Below are 24,597 nucleotides of genomic sequence, written 5' to 3'. Positions count from 1 at the left end.
CGTTATCGATACGTTTTGGATTTAAAACGACAGCAAAAACGTTGAAACTGGCGAGAGCTGCCATCGGCTTGAAACCGCTCCACGCTTGGATCAGTTTATTATCCATTTACGCTACGTTGTTCCGGATGTAAATGTGTCATTTTCCAAATGAGATTCCCCATGAAATTGCCGAAAAGAATGATTCCTATTTCCATTTTTTGTGCAATATTTCATTTAGATTGTACCCAAAGAGCAGTGGTTCTCAACCTTGTGTCAATGATTTGTGAAGTCAATCCTCAGCCAAGTATCACCTGATCAATGCCAAAGGCAAGAAAAAGCTCATTCAAATTCCATCAAACTGGTCAAAATATTGAAACGGAACGGAGAAATTTCCATCATCTCACACCTGTTCTGCTCGTCAGTCTTCTTCTCTTTTGGGCTTTTCCTCTCGGGGATTGCCACCGCGTATCCATTGCCGCTCCCGCATCCTCCTCTCCCCTCTCCCCTCTCCCCTCTCCCCTCTCCTCTCTCCTCTCTCCCCTCTCCTCTCTCCTCTCTCCTCTCTCCTCTCTCCTCTCTCACACTGTCTACCTTCATATCCACTTTCACAACATGTCCCGCAAGTCAAAACTCGTGTGTGCATATATATACAGTATATATATATATATATATATATATATATATATATATATATATATATATATATAGGCATAGATAGATAGACACACACACACACACACACTCACTTGGGGTGAAGCGTCTCAGCCCGGCCTCTCGGCCCCCATCCCGCGACGTATTAGTCCACCAAATCCATTCCGGTCTCTCCCAAAGAGAAGCTCAGCACCTACTCCATCTTCTTTATCTCTTCGGCCTGGCTCTTTCGCCCGGGTTCCTCTTTCACTCTCCCGCTACGGCTAACCTTCCTTCCTTATTTTTCCAGGGCCAACCTCCGCCGCTCTAGCTTCTCCTCCACCTCTCAGCGCACGTCGCAACGTCGTCCGCAAAGCTCGCAGTCGATCGAGATTCCCGACTATCCTCCCGATTATCCTCGCCTGTCGGCCGCCCTGAGCTCTCCTGCCACTCAAACGGCGCTCTCGTTTGCCCGCATCCCACACGCATCATTTGTGACTTTCAAATCAAGCCGCGTCCGTCGGACGCGTCGTATGGAAATTCACTGTTTTGTGAAGCCAAGCGTAAGCCTTTTTGACCACTTTGTCGGCGGTGTTTGTTTGATCCCGCGGGTCCGGTTTTTACCCGAGATCTCGCGTTTCGGCATCTGCGGGATCTCGTTAGTGAAAAACGCTTCCCAAAAGTGCTATCTGTAGGCCGGGAACAAAATCACACAGGCGTTACCTGAGCCAGAAAGAAAAAGGGAGAAGAAAAGCTTCGGAAGATCGAGAAGAGGAACAAAACAGTCGCGTTGAAGGTCAACAAAGGAGAACTTCAAGTAAAAAGCGGACTTAGCTAGTAGATATGAAGAAGATGATGAGGGATGCCACCTTTAAGTTGGTCGGATTATTTTTGGTACGTTTTACCGTGACGTTCGTCGATATCTGTTTTCGGTGTTTGCCGAATCTCGTGAATGCGGTTCGAACCGTAGACTTACTTTGTACTCGGGACGCCAAACGTTTCTTTTGGGACCAGAGGTACAATGAATTGCGAATCCCGCAAAAAGATCATTGAAGTTCCATCCAAACCACTTGAAATGCTGAATTGGAAATGAAGCGCATCTTTAAATTTCATCATTTCTTCACATCCGTCCCGTCAGTCAGTCAGCGACAACGCTCCGCCTTTGACCCGCTGTAATAATTGCGGCCGCGCAGCAGGTGCGGCCAAGTGGCTGGCTCCGCGGCTATCATGGCGGGCGTGCGCCGATAACGTGCGGAAGGTCAGAGTGCGCGGCGAAGAGCACGCGAATCACAAAGCGCGGGCGCTCCTTATCTGGACGTTTAATATTCACGCTTTGATTCCCCCACTCACTCGCTCGAGCCTTGTGGGTTTTTTTTTTTTTTTTTGGTGGGGGGGAGTAGTGGGGGCCCGGGGGGGCTCCGTTTCTCGGGAAGCAGGGGTAAGTGACAGGCCGGCAGATTAGGAGCTCCGGCGCGCAGCGGCGGAGGCTTTCAAAGCGCCGTCGGAGGAGACGGATTCCTCCCGCTCGCTCGTCTGTGATCTTTGGGTTTTGTACCTTTTGACGCGCAACGCCGGCGCTCTGATATGTGTGTTTAAAAAGTGACACGCCAGCCGGCGAGCGGGCGGGCGCGAGACGTAGCATCCGTCGCCGCCGGCGATACGACGGGAGACCGGCGGTACGGCCTGACGAGGCCGAGCGGTCCGCGCTGCGCTTGGGACTGCCTACCTTCTGCGCCTTTCTTTTCCTTTTGCCTCCCAGCCTTTCGTCAACGTGGCCGTTGAATAGAATAGTACAAGCCGTAAGAATAGAATGCAATTGTTTATAAGACGCACCAACGCTTTGGCGACAGAAGAAAGCTCATCTTCCTAAACTCTTCCCCTTTCGGATCCCCAATCTTCTTTCGTCAGCGCAGGCCGCCTTTCAAAGAGGCCTTTCGTAGCCTGAGTTTTTCACAGCCAGAGGCATTGGCACGTCCGGCCAAAGCCCCTGACGTCCGCCGTGTTGGCAGCCGATGTCGGCCTCGTCGGAGCGAGCGCCGGCCGGTGTCTCGTCCCCCGTTGTTACGCGCCGGCCGTTTGCCCTATTGTATCCGGAATTTCCTTGCGTCGCCCGAGACCACCTTTTCCCCAAAGACGCGTTTTTCAGAACGAGAGGCGTTGGCGCGTCCGGCCGCCGCCGCCGTATTGACGGCCGATGTCGGCCTCGTCGGAGCGAGCGCCGGCCGGTGCCTCGTCTCCCGTTGTTACACGGCAGCCGTTTCCCCTCTTGTATCCTGAGTTTCCTCTCGTAAAACGAGACGCTACTTTTCCGCAGAGGCGTTTCGTGACAGAATTTTTCGAGGCGGTTTCGGTCCGATACGAGTCCCCCAAAAAACAGCTCCAGATCATATCATTCAAATCTCTGATGTTTGCACTCATGTATGAACGATATTCTGAACTGCGCCCCAGGTTTTCTGTCCAGCAGTATTTGGATCTATAGTGCGGATTGTACATTTGAATTCTGCTTTTTCTCATCTCTCTGTTTATCTCGCCGTTTATCTTTTTAATAGTATACTTCACGCACGGCTTCAGTATCGCAATTGCACAGAGCAGAGGTTCTCAACGCGGGGTCCGCGGGCCCCCCGGGGGCCCAACTGCAGGGGGTCCGTGAAGTCATTTGAGTTATTATTCAAAGGTGTATATATATATATATATATATCATTTGATATTAAATTGTGAAAGGACTCGGCAATCAACTCAAGCAGTTGAATATATTTTCAACAACGGAAACCACAATTGCTCGCTAACGAGGCCATTAGGCGTACTCGCTGAAAAACTATTTGACGGGGGCTCGAGCTGAGAAGCGCCGCTTCAGCGACGGTAACGTAGCGACCGTCGGTAAACATTTACCCGTCTGTGGCGTTTTCCGTCAGGCGTGAAACTAGCCAGCGCACGTCAAGTGCGTGTGCGCCGGCGGCCCCGGCAGCCATCTTGCATCGCGTGAAAGGCGAAGGCAGTATTTTAAGGGGCCGATGAATTTGACTGCGGCGAATCGGATGTTGCCACATGTTTTACTAAAGGAAATGTAATGGCGCACTATTATTAGATCACATTAATCACGGGCGTGCCAAAGGCACTGACAGGCGCGCTGAAAAGGATTGAAAACGCTGGTAATGGATATAAATTACCCATTGTGTGATAAAAGGATTCCCCTCTCCACACGCACACGCGCGTCCCCCCCCCCCCCCCCCACCGTGCTAAGAAGGTAAAGAGGAATAAACGCTAAATGTGAGCCGGACATGTTTGCATATGCGCGTGTGTAATTAAAAAAAAGGGTTAGCGGTGCCCGGAATTTGCAAGAAATCGGACGGAGGAGAGGAAAGCAATCAAACACATTCGATTGTTTTGCAGTGATGGAGATGAAGGGGAGGTGTGTGTGTGTGTGTGTGTGTGTGGGGGGGGGGGGGGGGGGGGGGGCTGGATTGACAACGATATCCATCACTTTGCGATTATTTTCAATCAAGGATGGGCGATATATGGATTTATTGCATTTCTTTGTTTTCGGGTGGGTCCGGCGGATTAGGGTTTCAGGCGACGGGATGCGATTGGCTTGGCTGTCTTGCCGAGTCAAAATGAACGCAACAGTACACCCAGATGAATAAGCAGGCTCTCCTTGTCCCAACTGAACTTTGGTGTATTAAATGCGCCGCTGGTATCGGTTAGGATCTGTCATGTACTTTCACCTATCTGGAGGCACTTTTTTCGTAAAAGCTTGCTGGGCCGGGCCCGCGTCCGCCTTAAGTGAAATCCGGCGCGCCTCGAGATCGCGTCGCGCTGGTCCGGATCCATATCGACGATAGCGATATTTGGGGAGCGGGCCAAATTTCCATCTTGTAAAAACAGCGTCTGGCGAGCACTGAATCGGTTTGCGGTGATGGAGATGAAAGGAAGCGGGGAGGGGGCGCGAAGAGGTACGGGGTGGGGTGGCGGGGGGCGTTTTGACGGAGGTCTGTCGGGCTTTTGGCACGGCGATAATGAGTCACATCTCCCGTGCGCCCGTTATTTATGGCCGACTTGGCTGGCAAACAAAAGATCAATAATTTTGAGCAAATCTAATGTTGTCCCCGCCGCTAATGCGCTCGTCCATCACGTCTGTCTGCCGCGCCAGGAGATGGACTCATTCCCTGTTTATTTGCACATCAAATGCAATTAGATCACATGGCTCTAATAACGTGCGCCCGCGTCAGCACGCGCGCGAGCCGCGGTACCCCCCCCACCCCCCACCCCCCGCCCGCCCGCCCTCCCGCCGTAATATATGGATGGGATGGGCGTGGGCTCCCGCGCATCAATCTTCATTTCTCGCTCAGACCTCCTGTTTGAAATATGACGGGTGTCAGCGGTGCGCCGCCCCGCCGCACGGGAGACGCTCACGCATCCGTCACCGCCGCCGCGACGCCAGATCCTTCACTGACAACTAGCCCTGGGTCAGACACTTCCCGCCACCTCCGCTCCGAGGTGCGCTTGATTGATCCCGCCTCGTTTAGCCGGGCGGACGGCGAAGAGCGCCTTTTTATCCGCCCGCCGCGCTTCCGGGGGGTCTCGCCGGCATCGAGGGCCGACATCGCTCCGCCGAAAGCCCCCGCCGTGTCTGCGGGACGTCGGGCTACGTAGCCATACCCGCGTTAACCGAAAGTCGAGAGTGAGCGTTTTTTTCTCGCGTCCTTTTTTTGTCCGTTTCTTTCTTTGGTTAAAAACAAACTGCGTATCGGCTATTTTTTGTCCACGTAGACCAAGAAGAATAGCGGGCGAAAAGCTACAATAGAGAGCGTCATAAACCAAAGTCCGCGCGGCGGAGCCGGTACGCCGGGAGGCCACGTGAGGAATTGTGCCGGGGCGACTTGGCGCGGGGCGACTTGGCGCGGGGCGACTTGGCGCGGGCCCGGGCTCGGCCGGAAGGCGGCGAGCTCCTTCCCGTCGGCCCCGGCCGAGGTGCGAGGCGGCACAATGACACGCAAAGGTCGCCGCGCGGGCCCCCTCGGGATCCGCATCAGGAAGGTAGCGTCAAGTATGTGGACGCCGTCCAAGCGCTTCCGAGCGCTCCGTTGAAGTCGGCGCTCGCTTCGGAAGCCCAAGGCTCCGTTTGCCACCAAAAGTCATGGGCTAAAGCAGTTGGACGCCGCCGTTTTCCCAAAGGCTATACTTTCTCAACAAAAGACACTTTGTCCCCAAAAGTGAGAAAAGCGAGACTTCGTCTGCCCCGGAGAAAAAAAAGGCACTTTTTTGTCAACGAAACACTCGGGCCGACATTTTATTTATTTTTTTTCATCGCTCCCCTAAAAGTGAGCGAGCAACTAGTTCGGAAAGCAGAGGGCCGCTTTGCAAAAAAAACCCTAAAACGTTTCGGCGCCGTTATTTGAATAGAGGTCCGTGCGGGCGTTTGTCCACCGAAACCAATCAGACCGCGCTGGGATCCCCGCCTTTCTTTCCCTATGATCTCCAAATAGTTTTGTGTCGATAACCGGCGGGTTCGTATTTTGGTGAACAAACGACGCCCGTTTGACGTCGGCGCTCGCGTTTTCCGGGATTTATTCCCATCCGATCTGTTTTGTCGAGGCGCGGCTCCATTCCGCATGCGCTCCCCGAGAGAGGCGACGGACGGGAACGCGTCTTTGCCTTTGAGGGTCCCCGCGAATGCGCGTGTGTGTCTGTGGAAAAGGGGTTGGGGGGGCGGGTGCCAGTCTGCCACCCCTGGGGCGCGCACGCACAATTTTGGCTCCTGCCCACCGAGAGCGTTAACCCTTCGCGGGCCGCCCGGCTCGTATCCGGGACGAACAGGTGGTCTCGCAAAACGTGGCCATCAATTTCCCTTTGACTTATCCCGCCGAGCGCGGCGCGCGCGCGCGGAGAATGAGGCGTAAAGGGGGAGGGGCCCATCAGATGGTCGGCGACGTCATGGCACGGCGCTTTAACGGCGGACAACGGCCGCCGCGTCGACGTCATTACTTCGCTAAAACTAAGAGGGTTCCTGACGTGGAGTCGGACTCCATTTGAGCAGAAAAAGAATGCGAACAGAACGCGCCGGTGTCCACCGGAGGGAAACGAGCTCTTTGTGCACCAAAGGCCGCGGTCCCATCCAAAGGTTTTTGTTTTCCACCCCATCCAAAGGAAATCAGCACTTTGAAAGAAAATACAACGGCGGTTGGTTCGCACAAAGGGCCCCTCTTCCCCTACCGCTTCTAAGCGTCCAATCTTTTATTCGTCAAAAGTAAAGGAGCGCTTTGTAAAGAAAAGACGCGCCCGGCCGATGTGGTCGGACACATCCGCGTAAAGCTTCCTTATTAGTTTGCGACGCTAGCTTTTTGCAAACCGTCTGTCAGCAAAGCCTCCAGAAGATTCTTACGTCAATGTGTGCGTTTTTTTTTTTTTGCCGAGTCAGCACCACAGAGCAGCAAAGTCTGATTAAATGAGGTTGGAAGTCGTAAAGAAAAAAAAAATGTTGTTTAATAGCTGCGAGATGCACGGTGTCAAAAATCCTTGCCGGGTCATGTGACCCGCCGTGCTGCAGGCGGCAATAAACGATGGCGGCGTTTGTATTTATTTTTTTTTCTTTATCGCGACTCCGATGATGATCGATGGGCAAAATCCAAATGTCGCCGGCAGATTTGCATTCGCCGGACGCTGAAATGAACGGACGTATTCTTTCTCCCCCCGAATAACAGGGGCCAATGATCTTTTTTTAATCGGGCTCGCGTATTTCCGGGCGGCGACTTCTTCTTGCGCTTTCCGCCCACCCCGGCTTAACCGGGCTAAGCGGCGCCCCCTTCCGCCGGCCGCTAAGGGGCGACGGCAGCGAGATCAAGCGGCCCTTCCCTGACGAGAGTTTACTTCTAAAGTAAAGGTACGCTCAAATGGGAAGTTGAGTCTTCTCGGCGCTCGAAGGCCGCACCTCATTATACGGCACGCAGAATAGAAGCTGCGGTAGTGGCCGGCCTCCTCGCCTTACGCTAAGACGGTCAAACACCGAAGCCCCCCAAAATGAAAAGGTATAAGGACGCTAAGCGGTTTATGAGGCGCGCCGTCGGTCAAGAATAATAATAATAAAGTCAAATGGGGCACTAGTGAGGTCAAAAGTTCAAATCAAAGAAAGCGCTAGCGCTAAGGTAAAAAAAGAAAAAATGACTAAAATAGACAAGTTTAATTGACTTCAGTTAATGCGGTCAAAAGTCTGCGGGATATTGTCAAAGCGCCAAAGGTAGGGGGACGACGATGAGGGCGTGACCTTTGGTTCCACTTTGGGGGCGTTCGTCTTTGGAGGTTCCACGCTAATTCTCACCTAATCCGGTTAGCTTCTGCTGCCGCAAGGGTTCCGGCGTCTAAGCCGGCCAGACGCTTACGTAACACAGGTGTGTGCGTGCGTGCGAGCGTGTGTGTGCGTGCGTGTGTGCGTGCGTGCGTGCGTGCGTGTGTGTGTGTGTCAGACACGCTGAGGAAAAATGCGCGACGGTGCCCGGCCGTCACGGAAATTTCTCAGCGGGTCGCCGATGAGCAGCTGGCGTGGACGTGCGGACGGCGCCACCTCCGCTCCAATTTTTCCGCAGCCAATTGGGGCTAGCCGCTCGCTCGGCTAATGGAAAATGTCAGGGAACGCGTCGCTTTTTCTCACCCGTAGCGCTACTGTACGACGACTCGTTTCTGCGCTCACCTATGACGCACGCAAGGATCCCAAGTATCCCAAGGCCAAGCCTCCACCCCGTAGCGATACTTGCCATCGGCACTTGCCGGTCCCGCCTCGGAAGGCAGTCTCCGAACCCCGATCCTTCTTTCAAACCGTGATCTCGTTTTTGAAAAAACGCCCTAGCCCTAGCGCTCAAAAATGAAGTCCGGGTTGCGACGCCGACGTCGGAAACCCGCTCTGGAGACGACCCTTCCCAGTTACCCCGATCGCGAGTCTCGCGACCCCCGTCGGGATTTTTGAAAGCCCAGTTTGCCAATGTCCAATTTCAAGGCCGCCCGTGTCTTTGCAGCGTATTTGGAAAGGCAAATATTCCCGAGCACTTGACTTGAAAGGCCGCTTCATCCTGCCAGGCCGGCGTCTGGCCGCGTCGGTGTCAAGTCGCCGCGCAGGACGTGAATCGCGGTCTTCATATTTCACGTAGGTGTGAAATGGGTCAGCGGAGGAAAACGGGCCGGGGCGGGGGGGGGGGCGCCGAGGACGACGCCGCTCTGGGCCAAAGGCGTCGGTCCAGGAGAGGGGGCGGTTTGCCAAAGGCCTCGTCGGCCGGTCGGAGCACAACTTTGCCGCTCTTGGCCTCGCCATCATTTGCAAACTTGAAAAGCTTACGCCACAAAACTCCGACTTCAGTCGGGCGGGGCCCTTTAGTCTGGGCTTGAAGCCTTAATCATTTCCTTGGGACCCGCAAACTTGCTGTTGAGGCCTTGAGTTTGAAAGCCCCCTTAAGGTCACAACTTTGCCGCTCTTAGCCTCGCCATCATTTTCAAACTTGAAAAGCTTACGCCACAAAACTCCGACTTCAGTCGTGCGGGGCCCTTTAGTCTGGGCTTGAAGCCTTAATCATTTCCTTGGAACCCGCAAACTTGCCGTCGAGGCCTTGAGTTTGAAAGCCCCCTTAAGGTAGCCTTGAAAACCATCCGACTCTGACACGAATCCCTACCCCGAGGTCTGAAGGCCCCATCTTACCCGGGGACCCACGAAGCCTAACCCCGAGTCCAATCCCTACTTTGAGGGTAGACCGCGACTCGAAACCCTACCTGCGACAGCCTCTTTGGAAACCCCGCTTTGAGAGCCGGCCCCGTCGGGGTCCTCGCCCCCCCACTTTGAAAGCTTTGTAGCGCCAAGCTCCGACCCCGTCTTCCAAGCCTACTTTGGAAGGCTTGAGCGGCGTTCTAAGAGTGGCTTTGGACCCCTTTGGCCTGACTCCATACCCCGCCACTTTAACCCTCGACGCAAGCGCCCTCCTTCCCCCCCGCGATCCCTTCTCCAACAGGAAGGTGAGCGACGTCCCTCCGGGGGCCCCGCCGACGTTCGGACCGGCGACGGCCCAATTAAAAAGCCGTTAAGGACGAGCGGGAGACCGAAGAGGAGTAAAAAGGCGGCGGCGTAAAGGGGGGGGGGGGGCAAAGCATCGATCGGGAGCGGCGCGACAAAATGGCAGCTGTAAATCAATTTGATGGGCTGTGTTTTGTAATGAGGTTAATGCCACGTAATGGCCGAATGCCTTAACGCCTAAACGTGCCCTCCGGGAGGACGGCAACAAGGGGGGGGGGGGGGGGGGGGTTGCGGCGGTGGCGGTGGGGCAGCGGCGGCTCTGGTCTTCATTCGGGGCCCTTTCATTCACGGCCGCCTCATTGAGCTTTACGGGACCGTACCTTTATTTTTCCCGGAGCGACCTTTTGCTCTTCGCACGCCGAGCTTCGCAAACGGGGGACGCAAAGGGCCAAATCCAATGCCGTGCTTTTTAAGGCCTTTTCTTTTTAAAAGAAGAGCAAACGAATGGAAACGGGAAGCGGTTTTTCTTTTGTTATGGGGACTCCTTTTTTAAAAGCTCGTACGCTTTTATTTCCTTTTTTTCCCCTCCTAAACCTACGTTGTTTTGCTCTGATTCGGGACGGCGAAACGGCCGTCGGCGCGCGAATGTCACCCGACCGCCACGCGAGCCCCGATCGGTCACTACATGGGCACTTGAGTTGAGAGCGAGCCAAAAAAGCCATTTTGCGACGGCTTAACCGAATGGCGTGACTCCCCGTGAGACCTAGCGTAAGACACGTTCCAAAAACGGAGGAGAAAAGTGTGGGCGCGCCCGATAAACGCTCGCTCAAAGATGGGACGCCGCTCGAGGAAGATTGAGCCCTTGATTAGGCCAGTTTTGAGGCGGGGATTCCTGCGCGTATTCTGGCTTCCGACAATCGGCGAACCCGCCGCGCCCGGCGACTGCTCGGGCCTCATTTTCAAGAGAAGAAGCGAGCGGGCCGAACCGAGGTCCGAGTCCGCCCTTCCCCGAAAATGTCCCTGAAAGCCGGAGGGTGACGTCTACGTTGCGGTGTCTCCAGCCTCCTCAGACAGGAATTGCGTTTTGACACGGTTGCCAAAGTGGCGGCGCGTGCCGTACGCGTCGAAATTTTCAGGCTAAAATCGAGGCCGCGTTTCAAGCGATCGTGGCCGATTTCGGTCAGGTGACGACGCTCGTTACTCCGGCGACTGGGACGCCGTCGCCCGCGGTCGCCGACCCGCTCGGAACGCCGGCTTCATTTTTTACAAGAGCAAATCGGGTCGGGGGAGGGGGGGGTGACATTTGACCTTTGCCCATTATGCCAAATGCGCTTTGGCCGTACGGTCATTTATTTCCCCAAGAGCGCAAGTAATTCGAGGAAGCCAGATCACCGTTGTCATTTTTTTGACTGGCGGGCCCCGCTCTGGATTTGAAGAAATCTGACAAAAGGGGATCGCCTTAACGATAGCGAGCGGGCGGCGGTTGTTGGGCCGGTCGGCGGCGGGCGTTTGGATGCCGTCGAAGCTCCGATTTTTGCGCGCCTGACTTGTTGGACACAAAGAAGCGCGTGCGCGCCACGGCTGCTCCTCCAGCGTGTCAACACTTGAAAAATCAATCGCCATCTGGGCTCATTTGCTGCTCGGGGGCGAGGGCCGGGTGAAGGCGGCGCGTCCGAGGGAGGGCGCCGACGCTTCAATACGCACGCGTCTGCCTTTTTCTATCCGGAAGCCGGCAGGTGCCGCGCGGGGGGCCCCAGCGCGCTTTTCCCGCATTGCGAGCGACCAACCCATGGGGCGCCGGTCTTACGTTAGGTGCGCCCCGAGCGGTTGTTTTTCCTTCTCCTCGCCACGCCGCTCCGCTCCCTTTAAGCGGAAATACCTGAAGCGGCGCAGCGTCGGTGTTTCACCGGGTTGAGGAATGTGCGTGCGTGCCAAAAGAGCGCAAATAAAAAAACCAGTCAAATGGAACGGATTTCTGCCCTCTCTAAAGGGGTCAGCGTTAGGTTGTTATCGGAAGCATTCGGAGCATTTTCGCTCCCCCTAAAAGTGCTGAAGCCCGCGCCGAAGCTTGATTTTGAAGAAAAAGCCAAGTCTCAATTTGCGATGTCCGTCCTTCCGCCGCCCGCTCGGAAGCCTCCGGTCCAGGCAAAAAAAAGCAAGCGAACAAAAAAGCCACTCTGGAGTTGGAGCGGCGCGGGTCAGGGAGTTTGCGTCTCTATCCGGGAAAGAGCTTGACGTAGAAAGACGCGGCAAACGGCGTGTGTGTTTTCTCTGCGCGAGCCAGCCGCCGTGTTTTTTTTTTCCCCCCTCCTTTCAGTGGCGCAGCCGTGTGAAAAAGGAGCGCTGAGTCGGCACCGCGGCTTAATAGTCGACAAACAGCCGGCTAAGCCCGCGTCCAATAGTGGCGGCGCGTCGCCGCGCCGCCTGCATACCCGCCGCTTCGCTTTTAACGACGCGCGGGAAAAAAGCCTTCGATTGTGTGACGGTGCCATGTTTTCATATTCCGGAGCTAGCAAAAACGCGGACCGGAGTAAGCCGTATGTATCCATTTGGCGCGGCTGACACGCGGCCCCGATTCAAATCTCTTCTTCCTCGGCTCGCGTGGCGGCCCGGCACCGGCGGGGGTGGAGGTTGGACAAAGGCGGAAACTGGAAAAGGGTGCGAAAAAGGAGCGTCTGGCGCCCGTGCGCGAATCATCCAAAGAGCCGCCGGGCGGCGCGCTCCTTACCCCTAGCGCTTTCCCGGGAAAGGTCGGCCGGCAGGCGCTACGTCACCGCGGGCCCCCTTAAAAGTTCACCCGTTTCCCCTCCCCGCGCCGCTTTGATTGATATGTGAAATCCGGCTCGCCGGCCGCGCGCGCGTGCAAAAGGTGCCGATTGTCAAGTGGGGAGCACTTTGTCACAAAACAATCGCGCGAAGCCTTGGCCAAAGAAAAAGAAAGAGGGAGACGGCCCCCGGTCGCGGCGGAACTCGAATTTGCCCCGCGAGCTGGTTTTAATCCCGATGAATTTTCATTGAAAGCCACCCAGCGAGCGCCGCACTTAAGCGCCCTTCCTTTGTGCGCCTTAAATGGCGGCCCACAAAGGAGAGTCCCCCTCGGCGGCCCCGGGACGGGCGCGCCCCGTCCGCTCCGTCCAAGTCCCCGAGCCGGGGGCCTTTTGGTCCGCCGCGGGCAAAGGTCGCGCCGCCCGCTCGCTTCTCCCCAATGGCGGCGGGAACAAAGCGCCCGCCGTGCGTTTTGGCAAAACAAACGTTGCTGCCGCCTTTTCCTCTTAAATCTTCTAATCATGTTTGGTGACTTTTTTTTTTTTTTTTTTTGGGGGGGGGTGTACCCTAATAGTTGAATAAAAACAACAGAACATTAGCTTTGCTTGAATTTATGTTCTTACCTCAAATATTTGTTTGTACTTTGCTGTCACTTTTGAAAAAACTGTTGTTATGGACTGAGCTCGAATCGTCACGGTTTTTATTGCCAATTTCCCGACTTCGGAGCTCGCCGTCGAGCTAGCGCAGCCGCTCAGTTTCCCTAATGGCGCGCCAGCCGAGCGTTTTTCCGAGGGCTCCGCCGGAAAAGTTTTCAGATTGCCGGTCGGTTTTGGGACAAACATGTTTTCTTGCGGCTCGTTAGCACGGAGGCTAAATGTGAAGCGCGCCGCCGCCGCGGGGTGCTAGCGCCGTTCCTAATGCTTATTTACGTAGCCCGGAGCGGCGGGGGGTCCCGGCCCGCTCGCCGTCCGCCGAGAGCGCGGCCTTTTCCTCGGCCTGATTTTTTTTCCCTTGCCCTCCCTTTTGCGCCTAGCGTGAAAACGGACGCGCCCCCAAAATAACGAGGCGGGAGTCGGCGGCCGCGAGACGGACGGCGATAAGCCAGGCCTTTTCTTCATATGCTCCTTGTCTTCCTGCAAATGTAAGCGGCTTTAATCCCGATGTTTTCAAATCCGGTGATCTTCCCGTTAACATGCACATCTAAAACCGTGAAAGCTGTTTTGCCAAATAACAAGATAAAAAAAATCAAAAAAATCTCTCATTTATTTCAAGTAGTGTTTCGCATATCTGTAAAAATATGCGTCACAAAGTTAATCACACGCATTTTAATGTCATGCAGTACTATAAGTACTGACTCCAAAACGCCTTTTGAAAGTCCGAAAAATCCTCTTCTTCTCAATTGCAAGAGAAACGGGGCACCGTAAAAATGAAGCATTACGTCCTAACATTAGGAAATCTGTGTATTTTTTGTGGAATGTCTTATAAAGGAGGCATAACAAAAAGCAAGCATGGCGTTTTCTCTCACGTCGGTCAGTTCGGGTCAGCACGCGATCAATTGTTGCAAATGTCCTCATTGTGCGAGTGCGAGGTTTGCGCGTGTGCGTGTTGGGGTGGGGGTGGGGGTGGGGGGTCTCACAAATTGACCTTGCGAAGCGCGGAGGGCGGCGGCGATAGCGAGCCGCCCGAGAGGCTCAACGTTTGCGTGACTAAAGACGCGCAATTAGGGCGGGCGTCTCCGTCCGCGCTTTGTTGTCGCCGCTTCCAGCGCGCCGCTAATGGCGGGAGGGGGGGGGGGCTAAGGGTGGCTAAAAAGCATCGTTAGGATCCTCTTCCTCCTCTCGGCTATATGGATTCCACCTCCCTTTCCGTATCCAAATTGGAATGGATGCTTTGAGTTTCGGTCGAAATCCGGATTCGAAACCCGGTCGGACGGGGCTGAGCCGCGGAGGCGGGCCGGAGAAATTGCGCAATTCTTTCCTTTTCGCCCTTCGTTCCTCCGCGCGCGCTCGGCTCGGCGGCGCAACGCGGTACCGCGCTCCCAAACCCGGATTGAACTGAAAGGAAGGGATGCCCTCCGATCGTCGGCCGACCGACGGTCCGAGTTCCGTGCGGCATTTTTTTCTGTCTTGAAGAATTTTTTGCATCGCCCTCTATCGCTCCTTCCCTCTGGAGCAGGATGCAGGCCTAACCGAGTGAAAAGGGAGAAGCGTTGGACGCTCCGCTTCCGTACCTTTTTCGCTCTTTTTCCTTTTTCGCTCTTTTTCCTTTTTCGCTTTTTTTCCCTTTTGGCTTTTTTGCCCTTTTCGCTTTTTTTCCTTTTTCGCGCTTTTTCCTTTTTCGCTTTCAACAATGACTGGCGCACTCTATCTTTTCTTCCCTTTGGAGGCTCCGCTCGCTGCCGCCAGACATTTGGTGGCCTAACCTGCTACTGCGACGGAGGCGCGCGCTTCCAAACTCCCGCTTAACTAAGAAGAAGGCAATGTTACTCAATCACGCCTGGTCATAGTCATTTTTCATTTGGTAACTTTTACTTGCGCGTGGCGTGCTAACGTCGCCCCCCATCTTTTATACTCTTGAGCGGGTGTCCGTGGCCACCGCCCGCTTTGCGGAGAATGACGCACAAAGCGTTTTTCACCATTGTGAGCGGATTTCAATGGGAGCCTCTCTCTCTCCGCGCGCGCGCACAGCCGCCCCTCCCTTTGCCACGCCGCTTAATGCTAGCGCTAAATGCATCATTAGACAGCTAGGCTTCTGTGAAAGTGGTGGGACAATAGTGGGGTAAACAAACCGACAGGAAGTAGCGCGCGCGCACACGCACACACTCAAAATGGCCTCGCCATGGCGTGTGGAGATCTTCCGTGCGGCGTGATGGCGTGGAAAAAAGTTTATTACCTCCCACAAGGACGCCGTTGTTGTTGTTGTTGTCGCCCATTTGCAGAAATCAAAGGTCCCTCTGTTCGCTCGGCCCCTCTCCCCCGTCGGCCCGCCGTCACCCCCGCTCGCCCTTTTGTTTGATTCCTTTCTCTTTTTTGTTTTTCCCTTTTTCGCATACGTGACGCCGCCACGCACGCAACGGCTTTGTTTTTCCACAAAGTGCATCAAAGGTCGCTCATTTGTTTTCGGCCGTCCGCGAGCGACGCCGGCTAACGCTAGTATGACACCTAGCGCGCCGTACGCCTTCGCGTGACTTCACGTAGATAGATGAAGACGGATACGGAGACTTGTCCGCGAAGCCGGGGTGCCTCGTTAGCCGCTTTAAAGATCGAGAGCCGGCTGGCCAGCGGACAGAGATGCTCAGCTACGGAGCTAGCTAGCTCATTGGCTGCTCTCGAGACCAAGCGCCGGAAAGCGACAGACCTACGCGAAGTAGCTAGCCAGAGTAAATAGAGATACAGCTAGCTGGCCAGATGATATAGAGACAGCTAGCTGGCCAGATGATATAGCTATAGCTAGCCGGACAGGTGATATAGATATAGCTAGCCGGCTAGATGATGATAGAGACAGCTAGCTGGCCAGATGATATAGATATAGCTAGCTGGCCAGGTGATATAGCTATAGCTAGCCGGCCAGGTGATATAGCTATAGCTAGCCGGCCAGATGATATAGCTATAGCTAGCCGGCCAGATGATATAGATATAGCCAGCCGGCCAGATGATATAGCTATAGCTAGCCGGCCAGGTGATATAGATACAGCCAGCTGGCCAGATATGTGCGCCGGTCGTCGGACGGTACAATGTGAGGGGGTCGCGAGGAGGACGCGCAGCGACCGAGCGGCCGGGCTAAATGGATCTTATTTAGCGAGGCGTGGACACGCGTCCGGGGCCGCGCGCGTCATTACTTGGCACTCGAGGGTGATGACGGATGGCGAGGCCGAGCGACGCGCCCGGGCGCCTCGCCAAACGCGCCGCTCCATTTACACGCAAAACCTCGGCGACGTCCGAGCCGGACAAACAAACAAAGAAAACCGCCGCTCCGGCCTCACGCTTTAGGAGATTCGCACTCCCGCGAGATGCCTCATCAAAGCCCGTCGTCTTCACCCGCTTTGGATAACGCGTTTACGAACATCAGAGATCAGGAATTTGACCAAATTATAATGCGCTGCGGTCCCCTAAGAAATTCGCAACTAAAATCCATTGTAAGCGAAGCCTAGAAGCGAATTGATTCTTGGTTTTTGTTTTGTTTTTTTGACTCGATGGCTTTCCGGACGCCATTTTGTCACTCGCCGTTCTTTGCCGCGACCCTTCGGATTCGGCGGCGACGGGGGCGTCAAATTGCGTTTGGACTCGGGTCCGGGTGCGTTTGGACAGGAAGGAGACGCTGATTGGCTTTGTTCAGTCTTGCTGGCAGCCGACACCAGCTGACATCTGTTCCCTCCTAACCGCTCAGACTTATCTCCGTCGGGATACGCGCGCGCACACACACATGCTGTCACACATTGGATATAAAGCATGACATTTGCATTGTTTTTTTTTTTTTGGAGGGGGGGGGGGGGCGAGCAGATTTTGCGGAGCTGGAAGGAAGCTGGGCTACGGGACGCTGCCAAAAGCTTATTGCATTGCTAATTAAAACATTACTATGGCAATCATAAGAATAATAAGAATAACGATAATGACAACGGTGATGACGGCGCTGCGGATCTCGCGTGCGTCAAAGCGCTCAAACGGGATCCGTTTCCGCCTCGCCGCCCCTCATTCGATCGGCTGGCGACGGCCGATTCTTCACGCCGTCCTCTCCGCTTTCATCCATGTTCCCCCGAATCAACGGGGACGTTCTCGGACGGCGCTTCGGTCCGCGCGCTTCTCCTCCTCTTGAAAATGATGTCGGAAGGAGCGCGGGCACCGGCTGCTAACTGCCAACTGACATCCGCACTAATTATAGGAAGCGGCCGGTATAAAAAGCCGCGCCCAAACTGGCCTCGGGGTTAGGGTTAGGCGCCGTACTCGGGGGGCGGCTCGGGTCCATGGCGTACAAAGTAACTCACCGAAAGTCAAACGTTAGCTTACTACGAAAAACTCGGAAACAGGAAACTAAAGCCGCTCAAAAGTGACGGAGGACCGCAAAAAGGTTCTGACACTATATACATGTATCCGTGTCCAAAAAAAGGCGAAAGACAAGCAAAGCAGTTTTGCGTCGGCGAGACGAAGCTGTCTCGTGTCCCCGCACAAATTCAGGCCACTTCAAGGCCACGGGAATTTTGATGCTCCGCCGGATTAATAACGGCGCGTGCGTTTGGCGCAGACGTGTGGAATGTGAAGGCAGGGTGGCATGGACGCACACGTTCTGCCTCATTTCAAACATGCAAGCAGGAACCTGCAAAAATGGAAGGAAAATGATCAAGGAAAATTGAAATTGAATGCAAATTATAAGTCCGGTCAAATACAAATGAAAAAAACGAAATCCAAAATAACAGCTCAAATCTTTTTGGATACGTATAATGGATTCAGAGAAATATTCATTTAAATGCTAATAGAAAATCAACTAATAATATTCAAATAAAACATGAATTAATACATGGGAAATAACAGATAAATAAGAAATAACTAGCATTAAAATGTGTGTGTGTGTGTGTGTGTGTGTTTTAAGGAAGCGGAAAAAAGTCAGCGTGCATGTGAGGAAAGCCTGTAAGAAATTAGCCACCCGCTCCGGCCGCGCTTCCTGGAAAGTGAACAATTTTTCTCTTTTAGTTGCAATTCACCACAAAACAGCAGATGAATTGTGCGCGCGTGCAAAGCGAGCAGGTGGCGGCCATCTTTGAAGACGGCAGTAGGGGTCTGACCCACGCCAGGCCCCCCCCCCCGCAAATCGGTCTCGGCGGCGATCGCAAGGAGGGGCCCCCGGACCTCTTCGTCCCGGGGGCCCCCTTTTTCCTCTGGGATGTCAGGGTCCGCTTCCCGTTTTCCACAATACGACATCCAATGCGAATTCCCCTTCTGCTTCCGCGCAAGGAAAGAAAAATCTGCTCCGGTTTTGTTCCGTTTTGTGAGTTGGGGGACGGCCGCTCTTCACGCCGGCTTCCGGTCTACGTTCCTTATAATGGGCCTATAGAGCCAAACGTACGAGTGGCAGTGGTTCCCCAAACAAGTCGGACCGAGCGTTTTGTCGAAAGCGAAGTTCCGGCGAATGAAAAAACAAAGAGAATCAGGTTTGCCAAAGGAAAGGTAAGAAAGGGCGTTGGCGACACGCCTTTACTCGCCGCGCGCGTCGCTCTTCCCCAAAGAAGACTCGGCAAAGCAGAAACAAATGCAAATTCCCGCCTCGGTAGCGGCCCTCTCGCTCGCTCGCTCGCTCGCCAAAGAACACCCACAGAGGAAAAAGATGCTTTATCTGCCTTGCCCCAATTTGATTACACATTGCATTTTTCCCCCTCCTTTTTTTTTTTACATTTGCATAAATGTCCTGCTCAGCATGTTTAAAGTTGTTTTATTAACGCCTCTTGAGACATCTCTTTTTTTTTTTTTTCGTTCCCCCGCCTTTACGCGTCGGGCTCGCTAATTGCTCCGTGATCTTTCGCCGCTCAGCCTCAGCGCTGCGCAAACATCATAAAAATAACTTGGCAAAAAAAAAAAAAAAAGATGTGATCAAGTACAAACTTGCTCTGCCTTCATGACTTGATATATTTTTGCAGCGCGGTAGCCTTCTGCGCACGGAAGCACCCGGCTTTAACCTCTGCTAGCACATTAGCTGGATTATATGTCGTTTTAGACGGGCGGCGTCGGCGCGCGTCGGCTCCGCTTCAACCTGTCTCCTATCTTCGGAAAACACGGAGAACGGCTTCGGATTTGAGGGCGACGGCTGCGTTTTTTTTCGGATTTGCGCTAGTTAGCGCGTCAGCTGCACTCGAGCGACGTGCAAGCCTCGCTTCCAAATCGAACGCCGGAGCTACGTTTGAACCCGTTTTTTTTTTATTATTATTCGCTGTAGCCGGCGTCAGCTGCGCTCGAGCGTTCGCGAGCCGCCGTTAGCCGAACACGGGAGCCGCGTCCGAACCCCTTTTCGATCTAGGTCTTCTGTTTTTAGCGTGTTAGCCGCGTTTTAGAAATCCCGTGTAAAAAAAGAGCCGCGGCAGATGCTTTTGCAAAGGAAGCTTGAAAAGTGAGGTAGAAGGCGCGAGCAGTAAGATAACAAAGACTATACATTGAGCTTGCGCATCGGCACGGCAGCAGAGCGGAGAGAAGGGGATTTTGGCCCTCTCCTTCTTCCTCTTCTTCATAAACAATGAAAAGTTAATGAAGAGGTAACTTAATGATGTAATGAATATGGCCGCTCAAGGTCGAAGCGGGCTGCAGTCTGGGCGGCCGCCGCGCGCCGTTTATGTGTCACGCACACATGCGCGCGCGCGCACGTGACTAAGCGCCATCTGTAGTAAAAGGCGGGCGAGTACGCGCCGGCGCCGGCGCGCGTGCGTGCGGGCGGCCATTAAATATTGAAAAGCTTGAAATGGTAGAGCGGAGATCGGGGCCTTCGAGCCAAGCGGATGGACGGGGCTCGGCCGCCGCTCGGCGGCGGTGTACCTTAGCTCGCCGCGCGCTGCGGTTCGCCGGCGTATCCCGTCGTACTCTGGCCGGACCTTTTTTCCCCACCCCGCCCTCCGGAACTTCTCTTCAAAAGAGGCGGCCGGAGCCGGTCCGTACCGCCGGCCGGCCAAAAACGAAAGCGAAAAAACGCTCATCTGGAACACGGGGGGCTGGCGTAAACACCTTCGGACGTCCTCGCCGACCTATTTGAAAAAGACTCCCTTTGTAATCCGAAACAACAAGCGCTCCGAAGTCCTCCCCGGCCCGGCTTTTTTCTCCCGCCCCCGAGCGCGAAATAACATTCCGTGTGTGGGCTCCTCAGCCTCGCCGCCGCCGAGAACGCAAACGTTTCACAATAAAGCGCTTTCACTTCGGGCCCTCGGCCAGACACGGGACATGCCGCCTTCATTACCGAGGCCCGTTCAAATAAACCCGAAGACGACGTGACCCCCTTTTCCCTCCTTCCGAGGGATTTCAAGATGTTTGAAAAGAAAAAAAGCTACGTGCACCTCGCGTGCGCTGTTTGGACAGCCCGTCTGCATATAAACATGCCGGAGAAAAGATAGGAGAACAGATAAATAGATGGGGAAACGCTATGACGGGGAAATGCTAAGACACGCGAGCCTTTGCGATATGACCGTCGCGTAGATGTGTTGACCGACCACCATATATTGATGTAGATGGATGGTACGTAAAAAGACGCGCTACGGTAGGGTCAGGGTTAGCGAGCCCCAAAAAACGCTTTCCCATGAAATTCCGCCACGCAGCCGGCGCTTACTGTGCAAACGTACATACGTACGTGTTTGCCTTTCAGCCACGTTTGCCGCTCCCGCTCGAGGGCCGGAGGAACGGGCCCTCGTTAAGCGCCGCGTTTATTATTCTTCAAAGTTGCGTGAAAGTAATACGCTTTAGAGGTGACCCCGCTCACCCTCCGCCTTGGCCTGTGCTAACTTGCTGCCGGGTGGCCCCCGCGCCGCTTTGGTTGTTAACATAGGAATGGAGGAGGAAGGGCGGGAGGGGGCAAACGCTCGGAGCCGAGCGGGGGCGGGCCGCCCTCGTCCCGCTCTCGCCCCGCTCTCGTCCCGCTCTCGCCCCGCTCTCGCCCCGCTCTCGTCCCGCTCTCGCCCCGCTCTCGTCCCGCTCTCGCCCCGCTCTGGTCCGCCTGGGACACTTTGTCGCCCGCTCCGTTTGAACACCCGGCGGCGCCGCCTTCCCCTCCAAAAAACGCCAACGTCTCGCCGAGGACCTGCGTCCGGACGCCGCGAAGCGCGGCGCAAAGGAGGCTGGCGCCGGCCGACCCTCTCGACAAATATTAGGGTCTGACGGACGCCCGCTCCTTTATACGCTCGACACCAAAGCAAAAAACGGGCCGCTTAGGGCAAAAAGGAGCGGACGGCGCAAACCCGGGCCGGCGCGCCCGCCAACAAACGGCGGCCAGCGTGGAACGGCGGCCGCGTGAGCGTTGGCGCCTGTGGACGGGGGGATAATAAGCGTCACGGCATCTAATCAGATCTCCGAGAGGAATGGATTGTTGTTGTGCGGCGGGACGCTCTTGACAAGAAGCCTGCCTTTAAGTGTTCATTTTTATGCTAATTCGGGATGCCCCCCCCCCCCGCCAATGTGAAAATCGTCCCGTACGCGAAACGTCAGCTCGGCAGCCGGCGTCAAGGCTCCTAATTTATGAGCTATGTTTCTATTAGCGTGTGTCACGCTTGTTAGGGAGCCGCGGTGATGTCATCTTTCACCGCGCGATCCCTCCTTGACGATTTGCGCAAAATTGGCCCTTCCAAACATTTCCTCCTTCCTTTTTTGTTTCAAAAAGTGATGACATTCAACAGTTGTGTTAAATTGTCACTCATTTGATGGCAGCCATTTTCAAGCTTTTTTCATTGTTGTAATCGCCGTCCCGGGTTTTTCAACTGCGGACAAACGTCAACAGCGTTTTCTGCCTTGCGAGCCATTTCCTCAATTTTCCCATTTTTTTCACAAACGTTGCTGGTTTTTGTCAGTTGCGCTCATTTTATAATTTTTCACCCTCGCAAAGATTCGGGAGCGCGGCGACGCAAAGGACGATATGGGAACGAAATCCCAATGCCGCGCGCGGGCCCCGCGCCAATACTTTTGGGGGGAACGACACACCTTTGGTTTTGGGAGCGCTTTTGGCTCCTTTCTTGACAAGTGGCGGACTTAGTTTTGCCGGCGTTTTAAACGGCGCGTCCCAACCGCACTCGGCGGGCCCCGCCGAGCGCGCTCAAAGGTTTGGATCCAATTCACATATAGGTCAATTAAATGCACCAACATCTGCTCTCTCCCCGCCATTTGCATATAGCATTCATATGTTAATCACGGCCCTTGTTTTTTTTTCTCTCTCTCTCTCTCTCTCTCCCTCTCTCTCTTCCTGTGCGTTTCCTCCTCCCGTACTTCTTCCCCTCCTCCCGGCCTCTTTTGTACGGCCGAACAAAAAGAGACGCCGAAGATTTTTGGATTCCCTTTTTCCCGTCCTATTTCCACTTCCCGCCCGCGTTAAAGGGGAGGCGAGCGAGCGAGCCAGCCAGCCAGCCAGCCAGCGCCCGCCCCCACCCACCGTCGGGCGCCCCTTTAAAAAGCCCGGCCCGCTCTCCTCCCCGAGCAGCTTAATGCCTTATAAATCAATGATGACACAGATGGACCGGCGATAATCTATTTAGAATGCCTCGCAGCAAATATTGTTGTGCAGATGATTAGACAGACAGTCATTTGAAGCCCCAAACGCCTCCTACGCTTTTGCTCCTTTCCAACGCCTTTACGTTGCCTTGCTTTGCCCTTGCTTTGCTCCACGCCGCCCCCTTCCAAAAAACTACAAAAGACGCATACGTATGTGCGACGGGCGGCGCGGGTGAACTTTGCATTGGCGTTGACCAACGCTAACGACTACAAAACTAAATAAATACGATAGGCGACGCTAGGAGCTGTCATCAACCAACAGTCCCTGAGAGGGCAGAATGGAAATTCTAGCCTTTTCAGGCTGTATCCTTCATTGTATAGTTGCTTATTTTTTGAGGGGGCGCTCACGCTAAGCGTACGCGGGCGTATTTTCAAACGGCCCGACCGACCGGATCGTCTGAAAATGGCCGCCTCCAATCAAACTCGGGAGCGTCTTCTTGAAAGTTCGCCGCCGTGTTTTAGCCCGCCGGTCGGAGCCCGCGGCTGCCCAAATGACCCTAAAACGACCGGCGGGAACCCCGACCCCGACCCGGACGGAAAACGCCGGCCCCGATTTTGAAAGCGCGAAAGAGAAAATTGGTGAGGAGGGGAAAAAAAAGGTGGCAAAAGTCCAACTGACGGCGGCCCGTGTTGTGACGCAGGTGGCGTTCCCGCCAGCGGCGCCGGCCACGGGCGACCCCGTCCGACACCGAGGTCCGTTCCAGTATGCCGTTGGTGTGCTAAGGTAAGCGGAGCTGCGCTGTTGTCGTCCCGGTCGCTCTCACGGCCGCGTACCCTATCGCCCGAAAAGGTTTGACAATATGTCAATAGAAATCTTTCGACCTTTGATTGAAGCAACCCGTTTTTCAACTTTCCGCTTTGCCGCTTTGCTGATTTTCTGGGAATTTTCCTTCCAATCGTACGTAGCTGTATGAAATTTACGGCAGATTTACAGACGCGCAAGAAATCTTGCGCGTCTCGGCGGAAGCCCGCGGCCTTACCGGGCGCCCAAGAAGCGGCTCTCGCTTTCCCGGAGGCGGGCCCTCCCCCAGTCAACGTCCAACTTTCAAACGGCCACTTCAGATACACCAATCTTTTTGATACCGTCCAAAATAGTACGAGCCAAACGGGACTATTCACCCGTCGCGGCTAATCGTAGGACGCGGAAAAAAATTCAGCTCATTTCCGCCACCGCGTCGCTTGGCGTTTGCCGGCGAGGGGCGAGGGGCGAGGGCTTTCAAAGCGAGGCTTCCGTTTGTCCAAGGTGAGGTTTGGAGCCGCCCGGAGCGAGGGACGCCGTTCCCCGCCGCTTCGCCGTCGGGGCGAGGGTTTCGATTTCGGCGAATGTTCGGGATGAAGCCGGCCTTCGGAGACAGGCGTCGGCGCGGCTTCTGAAAAGACGCTTTCCGAGAGTAGGGTTGGGAGCAGGGGCCTCTTCCGAGGCCGCGGCTGATAAATTGAGGTCGGGCGCAACAGCTGCGGGCGCGCCGGCCCGCGCGTATGAGAATAGCGGCGCGGGATGAGCGGGCATTAAAAATGAATATGCTATTTAGCCTCGGTGTATTTTAGGTATTTGACATTTTCATGTCCGGACAGCCGCGATTTATTCATAGTGCGCGGCAGACGACGGCCGAGGCGGGGGGGCCAAAAAGAAAAAGCGCCGTAAAAAGCCACGCCGTCGGCCGGCGACCTCGGTGAAACTTTTGATCTACGCTACATATATACGTGTACACTGTAGATATACTTTAGCTATATAAAGATCTTCAGTAGAAGAGGACAGATGGCCGCATTTCCAGCAATGGGCGTAACGGGGCGACCTAGAGGACGGACGGCCGTCAGCCGGCCGTCAGCAGCCACTGCCTGTTGCGGCTAACGGCGGCTGGTGTTTAGAGAGGCTTCTTACCGCATTACCCTTTAAAAAAAAAAAAAAAAGAAGCGAGCAGACTGAACCAACGGCCAAGTCCCTCCTCCTTCACGCGCCGGAATAGGTTAGGATTTCTCAGGCCCATGGAATTAAGGCTTGCAAGCTACGGAGCGCGC

At 54.7% G+C, this 24,597-nt stretch overlaps 1 protein-coding gene across 3 annotated transcripts in view; it reads left to right on the top strand.

Moving 5' to 3' along the window:
• Positions 1-24,597, top strand: part of znf536 (zinc finger protein 536) — a 131,935-nt gene that overhangs the window by 7,048 nt on the left and 100,290 nt on the right. Inside the window, exon 2 of one of the 3 annotated variants that reach the window (XM_088412906.1) lies at positions 23,220-23,302. The exons of 1 other annotated variant lie outside the window; for it this stretch is intronic. Coding sequence is in view for 1 of the 2 variants with exons in the window: in XM_088412905.1 (XP_088269031.1) it covers positions 23,070-23,302 (233 nt within the window). In the remaining variant the exon portion in view is untranslated. Of the gene's footprint in view, positions 1-22,794; positions 23,303-24,597 lie in introns of those variants that run through there. One more of the 3 variants, XM_088412905.1, reaches the window with a different exon arrangement.

Source organism: Hippichthys cyanospilos, chromosome 4 (genome assembly GCF_059441005.1).
Source record: "Hippichthys cyanospilos isolate Australia breed blue-spotted pipefish chromosome 4, RoL_Hcya_1.0, whole genome shotgun sequence".
NCBI lineage: Eukaryota > Metazoa > Chordata > Actinopteri > Syngnathiformes > Syngnathidae > Hippichthys > Hippichthys cyanospilos.
The sequence above is the reverse complement of the archived record's forward strand: the minus strand, read 5'-3'. Positions and strand labels throughout refer to the sequence as shown.